Source organism: Macrobrachium rosenbergii, chromosome 49 (assembly GCF_040412425.1).
Source record: "Macrobrachium rosenbergii isolate ZJJX-2024 chromosome 49, ASM4041242v1, whole genome shotgun sequence".
Lineage (NCBI taxonomy): Eukaryota > Metazoa > Arthropoda > Malacostraca > Decapoda > Palaemonidae > Macrobrachium > Macrobrachium rosenbergii.
Window position 1 is genome coordinate 13561615 of NC_089789.1, and position 12500 is coordinate 13574114.

A 12500-nucleotide genomic window follows, 5' to 3' on the forward strand; every position below is an offset into this window, starting at 1 on the left:
AACTTGTTATGACAGCTCGGACATTTTCGTGCTTCGTCAAAATCCATTTCCTGAATCAAGCATTGTTGAAAATGCTGAAAGCTTGTGTACCAAGTTGGCCTCCAACTAAACAGCAGTTGCTTGAATGCACTCAGAGGCATTGAATGAGGTGGATTTGGTTTCTCTTGGGCAGTTTAAAACAAGATTACTGTTTGAGAAGACATTCAAAGCTTATGGAGAGAGAGAGAGAGAGAGAGAGAGAGAGAGAGAGAGAGAGAGAGAGAGAGAGAGAGAGACCTTACATACCTTACAGTTCGTTCGGGTTGCCCCAGGTCCCTCAGTGTGAGGCACCTTTGATGTCTACCAGAGAATTGCTAATACATCTTCCGGTATATTTTGCATCTTCCATTCCTGGATGGTCTGGGATGCATCTTAGATATTTGTCGAGCTTACTCTTAAACACATCTATGCTCACTCCTGATATGTTCCTCAGATGAGCTGGTAACGCATTGAATATACGCTGCATTATCGATGCTGGTGCGTAGTGGATTAATGTCCTGTGTGCTTCCCTTAGTTTTCCTGGTATAGTTTTTGGCACTATTAATCTACCTCTGCTTGCTCTTTTTGATATTTTTAGCTCCCTGATGTTTTCGGTAATTCCTTCTATCTGTTTCCAAGCCTGTATTATCATGTAGCGTTCTCTTCTCCTTTCGAGACTATGTAATTTTAAGAATTGCAGTCTTTCCCAGTAGTCAAGGTCCTTAACTTCTTCCATTCTAGCTGTAAAGGACCTTTGTACACTCTCTATTTGTGCAATATCCTTTTGGTAGTGTGGGTACCATATCATATTGCAATATTCAAGTGGACTACGTACATACGTTTTATAAAGCATAATCATGTGTTCGGCTTTTCTTGTTTTGAAGTGCCGGAACAACATTCCCACTTTTGCTTTGCATTTTGCCAACAGTATTGCTATTTGATCATTGCATAACATATTCCTATTCAACATCACACCAAGGTCTTTAACTGCTTCCTTATTTGTGATTGTCTCGTTATTAGGAGAGAGAGAGAGAGAGAGAGAGAGAGAGAGAGAGAGAGAGAGAGATCACTGTAATGTCTGCATAATAAGTGGCCAAAGTACTCTTGATATAGAATCTTTGACCATCAGAAATTAAAGGTTACTGATGTACTAGAAAAAAATTAGGTTTATGTACAATCACTCAAAAAAGTTTTGCAACATACTTCAAAAGTTTTCGGACAACAGCTTATAATAGCGACATCTGGCGCTATTTGGCAACTCACCTGTAAGCGCGTGAAACAACTGAACACTATAGTGGTGGGTCCAAAAATTACCTGCATTTTCCATAAGCAGGGCTTTTTCTGATACTGCTTACTGTTGTCATACTTTACTTAATAAAGGATGTCACTATAATACTTCAGGGTCATCGCTGTTCTTATATTTTAATATTTTCATCTCCAACTGCCATCACTATCGTTGTTTTATCTCCTTCATATGTGTGAACTTTGTAGATATAGGCCTACGACTGTTATAAGTTGAACTATTAGTCTTATTAACATCAACAAATACGACTTTTGTAAAGATTTGCTTGCACATTATTATTAATCAAATTTTTGAATGACTAATCCTATGTATTTTGTGAACTAGTGAAACTTAATATAAAATATACTGAACTAGACTAACAGATTTCACGTCTGTTTTTGTAATACACAGAATATAATCGCGCTGGCGCGAGCACACACACACACACATATATATATATATATATATATATATATATATATATATATATATATATATATATATATATATATATATATATATATATATATATATAATGCCGTTATCATGTGTAATTTCTCATTTCTTTCATTGCTACTTAGGCCTATCATTTTGATGCCTCTTATGAAGTTAACCGAATATATAACGCCTATTTTTGTATTTCTTATTATCTAAGTTTCTAATGAATTAAAATTAGCAAGAAGTTCAACATTAATTTAGTTAATGCTAAATGCCAGCAGTGATGAAGACTACCATGCTCATCAGTGGAGAATGTCTCCTCCTCATCGCAAAAAGATGACTCATACAGAAATCATCGGCCACTGGATTATATTATAACGCAAACCCTAGCCTCTATTCTTTGTGTTTCGCTGATATGAAGTGTTTCTTGACAGGAGTATGATGAAATAATATCTTGGTCTCATGTAGCCTGTTACGGATGGTTTGAGCAGCAACTTGAAGGGAGAGCGTAATGTTCTCTCTTTATAGCAACATCGGTTGTCAGGGGAGTTAGGAGGTTCCTTAAGTGATCATCCGATGACGATCTTTAACGTAGTGAAACAATGGGGTTGTCCTCCAGTTTTTACAATGAATTTATCATGTTTCCTCGTTCTCTCTGTTGTTGTATCCCTCTATACATGGTTGTTTTATTTACGCTAAGCTGCCGAGCAATATCTACAATAGAAACATTAGTTTTATGTAAGCTAATGATTGTGGCGCGGCTTAGTCTGTTGCCCATCTTATCGGTGCACGTGAAGAGAGTTTAAACTTCTCCTGCCTGAATGTGGAGTCACACGATAACATACGACGTTATGAGATTTTTTCTTTTTTGTTTTTGACAACGATAATGGTTGAATTCTTTCTTTCTTTATTTATATATAATTTCATTAATGGTTATTCAATATTATTTTATTAGTCAATATGCTTTTCTCTGGATTCGAAATATAGTTTCTTCTTTGACTCTTTTGCCCAATCATCTGAAGTGAAATTTTTCAAAATGTTTCGTCATTTTTCGTAATATGAATTTTTCACTTGCCATTCTTTTTTATATTGTTAACCGTATGATTAATAACCAAAGTGGCACAAAAATTACATTTCCTTGTAAATATCAAAAGAAAAAATTACTGTTAGGTGAACGAAAACTTCTGGAACATGTTGCAAAACATTTTTGAATGACTGTACAATGTTAAACTATCTCATTTATCCTTCTGTGTATCACTTTATCGAGAGAGAGAGAGAGAGAGAGAGAGAGAGAGAGAGAGAGAGAGAGAGGTGCACTCCATCACTAGACCACATTGAAGCCCTAAACCTGTACAAAGCCACTAAGGCCCCCCAAATAAAATAAATAAATAAATAAAATAAATAGCCGAACCTCAAATGAACGAACAGTCGACCCCAGAATTCCTATTCTGAATCTGAAAATGGCTACGTCGGGAACTTCAAAGAGAAATAGATAGATAGAGACCTTTCCCCTCGTCCTCCTCAGCGATTAATTCGCTGAGTGTGTGTGTGTGTGTGTAAGTGTGTGTGTCTTTTGAGGAACAAGTCAGAGAGGACTCGACGTTGGCGTTACATTTCGCTGGGTCAGCGATTTTATCGAATTCTTTTGTGGTGGAGATAGAAGGACCTGTGCCTTTTCCCTTCTCCGCGATTTAGTCGCTGTGTGTGTGTGTGTGTGTGTGTGTGTGTGTGTCTTTTGATGGACAAGTCATAGAGGACTCCATGTTGGCGTTACAGTTCGCTGGGTCAGCGATTTTAGCGAATTCTTTTGTTGCTGGGGAGTTTCACGTCGTTATGTTTTTGTGATTTTCTCTGATTTTTTGGGGAAGCAGGTGGAAGACTTTGTGACAGAGAGAGAGAGAGAGAGAGAGAGAGAGAGAGAGAGAGAGAGAGAGAGAGAGTACCACTTCCTAAAAGCCTTCCTTTTAGAGAGAGAGAGAGAGAGAGAGAGAGAGAGAGAGAGACCTTACCTTACCTTACAGACCTTACAGTTCGTTCGGGTTGCCCCAGGTCCCTCAGTGTGAGGTACCTCTGATGTCTACTAGAGAATTGCTAATGCATCTTTCCGGTATATTTTGCATCTTCCAGTATTGGATGGTCTGGGATGCATCTTAGATATTTGTCGAGCTTATTCTTAATCACATCTACGCTCACTCCTGTTATGTTCCTCAGATAAGCTGGTAACGCATTGCATAGTCGCTGCATTATCGATGCTGGTGCCTGGTGGATTAATGTCTTGTATGCTTTCCTTAGTTTTCCTGATATAGTTTTGGGCACTATTAATCTACCTCTGCTTGCTCTTTCTGATATTTTTAGCTCCATGATATTTTCGGTAATTCCTTCCATCTGTTTCTATGCCTGGATTATCATGTAGCGTTCTCTTCTCCTTTCAAGACTATAAATTTAAGAATTGTAGTCTTTCCCAGTAGTCAAGGTCCTTAACTTCTTCTATGACCTTTGTAAACTCTCTATTTGTGCAATATCCTTTTGGTAGTGTGGGTACCATATTACATTGCAATATTCAAGTGGACTACGCACGTACGTTTTATAAAGCATAATCATGTGTTTGGCTTCTTGTTTTGAAGTGCCGGAACAACATTCCCATTTTTGCTTTGCATTTTGCCAACAGTATTGCTATTTGATCATTGCATAACATATTCTATTCAACATCACACAAGGTCTTTAACTGCTTCCTTATTTGTGATTGTCTCGTTATTAGGTCCTTTATATGCATATAGCATTCCTTCTTTATCACCATAGTTTATTGATTCAAATTTATCAGAGTTAAATACCATCCTATTTACCTCTGCCCATTTATATATTTTGTTTAGGTCTCTTTGTAGCGAGTTCCTATCTTCATCACAAGTAATTTCTCTACTTATTCTTGTGTCATCGGCGAAACTAATCACTACCGAGTCCTTAACATTACTGTCTATGTCTGCAATCATAATCACAAACAGCAATGCAGCTGACACCGTACCTTGTGGCACACCGGATATTAGCGTAGCTTCATCCGATTTCTTATCGTTTGCAATCACTATCTGTTTTCTGTTTTGCAAAAATTCTTTTATCCATCTTCCTACTTTATCCACAATGTTATGTTTTCTCATTTTTTCGCTAATATATTATGGTCTACCTTGTCAAAAGCTTTTGCAAAGTCTAGGTAAACCACATCTGTATCTTTTTCGTTTATCATATTTTTATATATGCTTTCGTGGTGGACTAACAGCTGTGTGTGTGTGTGTGTGTGTGTGTGTCTGCCTTCTGAGGGACAAGTCAGAGAGGACTCGATTTTGGCGTTACTCTCCGCTGGATAAGCGATTTTGCGAATTATTTTGTAGTGGAGATAAATGGGCCTTTCTGCTCTCCCCCCTCAGTGATTGAGTCGCTGTGTGTGTGTGTGTGTGTGTGTGTGTGTTTTGGCTTCTGAGGGACAAGTCAGTGAGGAATCGATATTGGCGTTACATTTCGCTGGGTAAGCGATTTTAGCGAATTCTTATGTGGTGAGGAATTAGGGGAAACCACTTAGATCATTTGGGCTACAGGAAGTTTAATTTTATGGTCATTATGTTTCTGTCATTTTTTTTCTGCGCTTTTTTTTATTTTTGGAAGTAGGTGGACAAGAGAGAGAGAGAGAGAGAGAGAGAGAGAGAGAGAGAGAGAGAGATGTTATATGAAAACGTATTGCATTCTTGCAGACTGACAAGCAAATTAGATCATTCTTTTTCTGGGTTATTATCACATATCCTAAAGACCTCTCTCTCTCTCTCTCTCTCTCTCTCTCTCTCTCTCTCTCTCTCTCTCTTGTCCACAAATTAAGAGAATTATAATCACAAAAATAAGAGCATTTTACTCACAAAATAAAAGAATTATTCTCACACAAATGAGTGAGTTATTCTCACAAAAATAATAGAATTATTCTCACAAAAACAAAAAATTATTCTCACACAAATGCAAGAATTATTCTTACAAAATGAGAGATATTCTCACATAAATAAGAGAATTATTTTCACACAAATAAGATAGTTACTCCCACAAAAATAAGAGAACGATTCTCACACAAAGGAGAGAATTATTCTCACAAAAATTAGTGAATATTCTCACAAAAATAAGAGAGTTATCCTAACAAAATAAGAGAATTATTCTCTCACAATGAAGAGAATTATTCTCACACAAATATGAGATTTGATCTTACAAAATCAGAGACATTCTCACAAAAATAAGAGAATTATTCTCACACAAATAAGAGAATTCTTCTCACAAAACAGGGAATGCTCATAAAATAAGAATTATTCTCACAAAGTAAGAGGGTTATTCTCACAAAACAGAATTATTCTCCTAAAATAAAAGAATTATTCTCACGAAAATAAAAGAATTATTCTCACAAGATAAGAGAATTATAAATACACAAATAAGAGAATTTTACTCACGAAATAACAGTATTATTATCACAAAAACGAGATAATTATCCTCACAAAAAATAAGAGAATTATTGTCACAAAATAAAATAATTACTCTCATAAAACAAGAGAATATTATCACATAAACAAGAGAATTATTCTCGTACAAATACGAGAACTATTCTCATATAAATAAGATAATTGGTTTCCCACAAAGAGAATTATTCCCAAAAATAAAGAGAATTACTCCCATAAAAATAGTAGAATTATTCTCACAAAAAACGAGAATTGTTCTCACAAAAAAACCAGAATTATTCTGACAACAATAAGAGAATTATTTTCACACAAATAACATAATTATTCTTTAAAAAATAAGAGAATTATTCTCACAAAAATAAAAGAATTATTCTCACAAAAATACGAGAATTATTTTCACACAAATAACAGAATAATTCTTGGAAAAATAAGTTAATTATTCTAAAAAATAAGTGAATATTCTCACAAAAATAAGAGAATTATTCTCGCAAAAATAAGTGAACATTCTTACAAAAACAAGAGAATTATTCTCACAAAAACAAGAGAATTATTCTCACAAAAACAAGAGAATTATTCTCACAAAAACAAGAGAATTATTCTCCAACAAATAAGAGAATCATTCTCGAAGCCACAGTTGCGGAAAAGCATGCAGAACAAATTTGCAAATGATTTCATACTCACTGCTGTGTATATACTTTACAAAATGTCTTAACAATTTGCATGAATTTGTATTTCTGAACTTATATCATTTCCTACCAGCTGGAACCAATTATTCAGTTCCCCTGACGAATAATGTAAAATGAATATGAATAATAGCTAAAACGATGATCATTTGCATAGCGGAGGAAATTAAACGGAGTCTCAACTTGGCATCCTGGGAAAGTTCTGTTTCAGAAATTTTATTTAGACAACTGGACTTGTTTTCTAAGTGAAATCAACTTTCACCCCTTTTCACAATGTTGTTAATATAGAAATTATATCGTTTCCTAAGAGCTGGAACGAGCTGTTTGGTTTCCACTAGGGAATAAAGTGGAATAAATTTGAATGAAGCTAATACAGTAATCATTTGAATGGTGGAGGAATTCAGAGTTTCATTTTCGAATATTGGGGAAAGTTATATTTGAAAAGTAATTGAAAAGTAATTTGGGGAAAGTTGTATTTCAGAAGTCCATTTAGATTTGCTTTCTAAGTGAAATGAATTTTTACCCTTTTCACAATTTTGTTAAAATTGCTAAAGAACTTTTAATTAAACGGAGACTTGACAGTTGGTTGACAGAATTTGGAAATGGACTGAGATTCTGACAGCATTTATAATCCAGTTACCGTTTCTGAACCCGGAGTGAAATTTCATTGATTGCGAGGACGGTCATTTCCTCTATTGATCAGAGAGAGAGAGAGAGAGAGAGAGAGAGAGAGAGAGAGAGAGAGAGAGAGAGAGAGAGAATTGCGATCTCGGTGGAACAAATACACAACTTTCGCTTGGCCAAATACAATGCAAAACGCTTCCTCAAAAGACGAATCTGTTTTCTGATAAGTCTCAATATTCCTGACTTTGATGAGATGCCAAAAAAGACTGCCATGAGCTGTTTGACAAGTCTCCGAGTCGAAAGACAAATAAATTATTCCAGGAAAATGGAAAGGTTTATTTTATTGTTTTGTGAAGGATATAATCTTGATACAATACTTATTCCCCGCCCCCACCAAAAAAAATATTTCTCTGTTTTGTGAAGGATGAGATTAAAAAAGGGAAGTTTAATTTTTACATTTTGTTTTTATATTTGGTACAGAACAGATCTTGAGAGAATAAAAAATAATAGATAAAGAGAGGGAAGTTTTATTTTGTTGCTTTTTAAAGGATGCGACCTTGAGGCAATTTTTAAATAATTAAAAAAAAGGGGGTTTATGTTTAGTTACGTAAGGAATACGGTCTTGAAGCAGTTTTCGAAAAAATAAAAATGGATCGTTCATTTTGCTATTTTGAAGAGAATATAATCTTGATAAAAAAAAAAAAATAAATAAAAGGGGATTTTTATGTTGCCACTTTATAAAGAATAGGATTCTGAGACATTGTTAAAAAGAATTAGAAAACGGGAAGTTTTATTTTGATATTTTGTCAAGAATATGATCTTCAGACTATTTTTAAGAAATATATTTATTTTTATTTCATTCTTTTTTACAGAGCCAGTAAATTGAGCGACTCAGGGCCTTTTCCAGCCCTGAGCAAAGGAGAGCATGGAGAAGGAAAAACAGAAGACGGGAGAACATTCCACAGCAGCAATTGAACTGGGGTTAATACCTTGAAGGTGAGGACGTCTCTTAATGGTACTAATATTAACAATTGTAGTCATAGTAGTGATAATAACTAATAATAGTAATACTGTAAAAATGACAATTATGAATAATATTCATTTATACATATATGTATATTACAGTATATATATATGTATATATATATATATATATATATATATATATATATATATATATATATATATATATATATATATATATATATATATATATATATATATATATATATATATATATCTTCTTATTCCTCAGTCATCATGAATATTTTATATGCATGTATATATATATATATATATATATATATATATATATATATATATATATATTATATATATATATATATATATATTTATATATATATATATATATATATACATATATATATATATATATAATATATATATATATATATATATATATATATATATATATATATATATATATATATATATATATATATATATATATGTACATATATATATATACTACATATATATATATATATATATATATATATATATATATATATATATATATATATATATATATATATATATATATATATATATATATATATATATATATATATATATATATAATACACACACACATATATATATATATATATATATATATATATATATATATATATATATATATACATTATGTATGCGTATATATATTTACCTACATATATATTCTAATCGTGAAATAAAGTAATATTTTTATTTCGTAATTATATTATAGTAATGGGACTTAAAAACATCATAATTACAACACCAGTAATAATAATAATAATAATAATAATAATAATAATAATAATAATAATAATAATAATAATAATAATAATAATAGCAAGGATACTATACCTAAGCATTATATTACATATATGTATATATATATATATATATATATATATATATATATATATATATATATATATATATCTATATATATATATATATATATATATATATATATATATATACATACCTGTATATATGTGTGTGTACGTGTGTATATATAAGTGTGTGTGTTTGTGCAGAAGTGTATGTATTGAGCATGTGAGTACCTGCATGTGACCATAAGAGCAAATCCAATCAGGCAGTGTGCAAGAGAGAGAGAGAGAGAGAGAGAGAGAGAGAGAGAGAGAGAGAGAGAGAGAGAGAGAGAAAACATAAACTTACCTTAACAGGTACACACAGGAGAATAAGAAGTAGATCAGCTGACGCCAAGGAAGCCAAAAACACGTTAGTGGTGCTCTTCATCCCGTTGTATCTGAGAAGAAAAATAAATTTTATTTTTAGTTTCCAAAATTTGGAATGGAACGGGACATAAAACTTAGGCCTAAGGCCAAGCGCTGGGACCTACGATGAAGTCATTCAGCGGTGAAAGGGAAACTGAGAGCAGAAAAGGTTTCATTAAAGGTGTAACAGGAGGAAAATCTTTTGCAGTTCACTATGGAATAATTGTTAGGGGAGGGTTAAGGAAAAAAAGATGGAAGAAAGAGAACTTGAACGGACGTACAGTCAAGGGAATAAAAGAGGTTGTAGCTAATGGCCTAGTTTTCCTGCAACAGGAAATTGCTGATAAAAGTCTTGTTTGCTTCCAAATGACGGTCGAAGGTCGAGGGTAGCTGTGAGCAGAAACACTGGGAAAATCTGTTTGCAACATTGCAATATAAATAATGCTATATGCAATAAGGATTGTAATAAACCTTTTTCTTACGGATTTTCAATTAATTTGGAATTCCTGGCATAAATCATCAAAAGATGACACTGCGGAATCTTCCTAAGTTCACATAGAATGAAACTGGCACATAACAACCTTGCAGAATAATTGTTGTTTTACCATACGGCTCAGAAAGGAAGTTTGTTTTACTAGACACTTTCTGGTTGGTGTAGAATTCCAAACATATTCCAGCTTGATTGGTGTGGAATTCTAGTCGCATTCCAACTTGACTGGTGTGGAATGAATTCTAGATACATTGCAATTTGACTGGTGTGGAATTCAAGAATATTCCACTGATTGGTGTTCAATTCCAGACATATTCAGTTTGATTGCTGTGAATTCCAGACTTATTCCACTTTGATTGGTGTGCAATTCGGACCTATTCCACTTTGGTTGGTGTAGAATTCCAAACATATTCCAGCTTGATTGGTGTGGAATTCTAGTCGCATTCCAACTTGACTGGTGTGGAATGAATTCTAGATACATTGCAATTTGACTGGTGTGGAATTCCAAGAATATTCCACTGATTGGTGTTCAATTCCAAACATATTCCAGTTTGATTGCTGTGGAATTCCAGACTTATTCCACTTTGATTGGTGTGCAATTCCGGACCTATTCCACTTTGATTGGTGCAGAATTCCAGACACATTCTATTTTGATTGGTGTGGAATTTCAAACATATTCAACTTTGGTTGGTGTGGAATTCCATACATATTTCACTTTGATTGGTGTGGAATTCCAGACACAGTCCACTTTTATTGGCTTGGATTTCCAGACACATTCCAATTCATTGATATGGAATTCCAGACACACTCCAATTTGACTGGCGTGGAATTCCAGAAATATTCCAACTAGATTGGTGTGGAATTCTTGACATATTCTACGAATGAGGACGAGGTAAAATCCCCTCATTACAAAGAGATTGCATCTCACTATTCACCTCACATTTCATCATACGATATTGCCAAATTTTTTAAAACTTTCTTTGAAAGACAGGAATATCATGTCTCAAGGATATTACTCTTTTTTTTATTCAAGTTGTGGCAGTGGGAGAGAAATGTCTTCTACATCAATTTACAGTCGTCTACAACTTTTATTGTGAGACTGGAACGAAAATCTGATTTTCATTATTTTTTCTTTATTTAGTTCTTTTTTTCTTGTCTGGGAGCTTTTCAAAGCTATCATTCCTTTGTTATGGATTGTTGAGGCACAAAACAATGGCATTTTTTTACACTGCAATGCAAAGACAGGATCATATATATATATATATATATATATATATATATATATATATATATATATATATATATATATATATATATATATATATATATATATATATATATATATATATATATATATATATATATATATATATATATATATATATATATATGTATATATATATATATATATATATATATATATATATAATATATATATATATATATATATATAATATATATATATATATATATATATATATATATATATATATATATATATATGTATGTATGTATGTATGTATGCTTTTGAGGCAAAGTTTTCTTGTATGCAGATTTCGTTAAATTCAATGGCTTTTTGGTTGTTTATCAAATTTTTATTAGTTTCACAATACTTTCTAAATCTTCTACGTTCTTCAAAGTGCGGTTGATAGATAAAGAAACGAAGATTAACTCTCTGTTCCATTTACAGGGAACACAACACCACAGCTGTTCCGTCACTTGTCGTGACCTCTTCAAAGTGTACTACATTTTCTTTGTTGTTTTTGATTAAGCTGGCCTTATGCCAGCACGGGCTCTTGCTCATAGAGCAGCCCGTACACACAAACATTTTCACTTGTTTCAGATTTAGCTGGCCTTGTGCCAGCACGAGCTCTTGCTCATAGAGCAGCCCGTAGTACATTTTCTCTGCGTAGTCGTATTTTATTACATGGTGCAGACGGATTTGTAGCGTCCAAAAACATTAACAATAAATACATTTAAATATAATGCAATAAAATTAAATTACAAGTATGATTTTAACTGAATTTAAGTTGTACAAAAATAATACATTAAAAAGATTTACAATAACCCAAAATTTTTAGATGAACTGTAGTGGAAACAAAAACCACGTGTGCTGGTTGTTTGGCAACAAACGAAAATTTAAATAGGGGTGCGGGATACGGATTGCAGGGAAAAGGTGAAGGGTAAGGGGCAGCGAGGTTGGGGGCAGGGGAGGATTGAGAGAGAGAGACAGTGAGGGAG

The 12500-nt window shown here is 32.9% G+C and overlaps 1 protein-coding gene across 1 annotated transcript in view; it reads right to left on the bottom strand.

Moving 5' to 3' along the window:
* Positions 1–12500, bottom strand: part of LOC136832103 (somatostatin receptor type 5-like) — a 71134-nt gene that overhangs the window by 51037 nt on the left and 7597 nt on the right. Inside the window, exon 2 of the mRNA XM_067092780.1 lies at positions 9711–9801. Coding sequence (XP_066948881.1) covers positions 9711–9801 — 91 coding nt within the window. The remainder of the gene's footprint in view (positions 1–9710; positions 9802–12500) is intronic.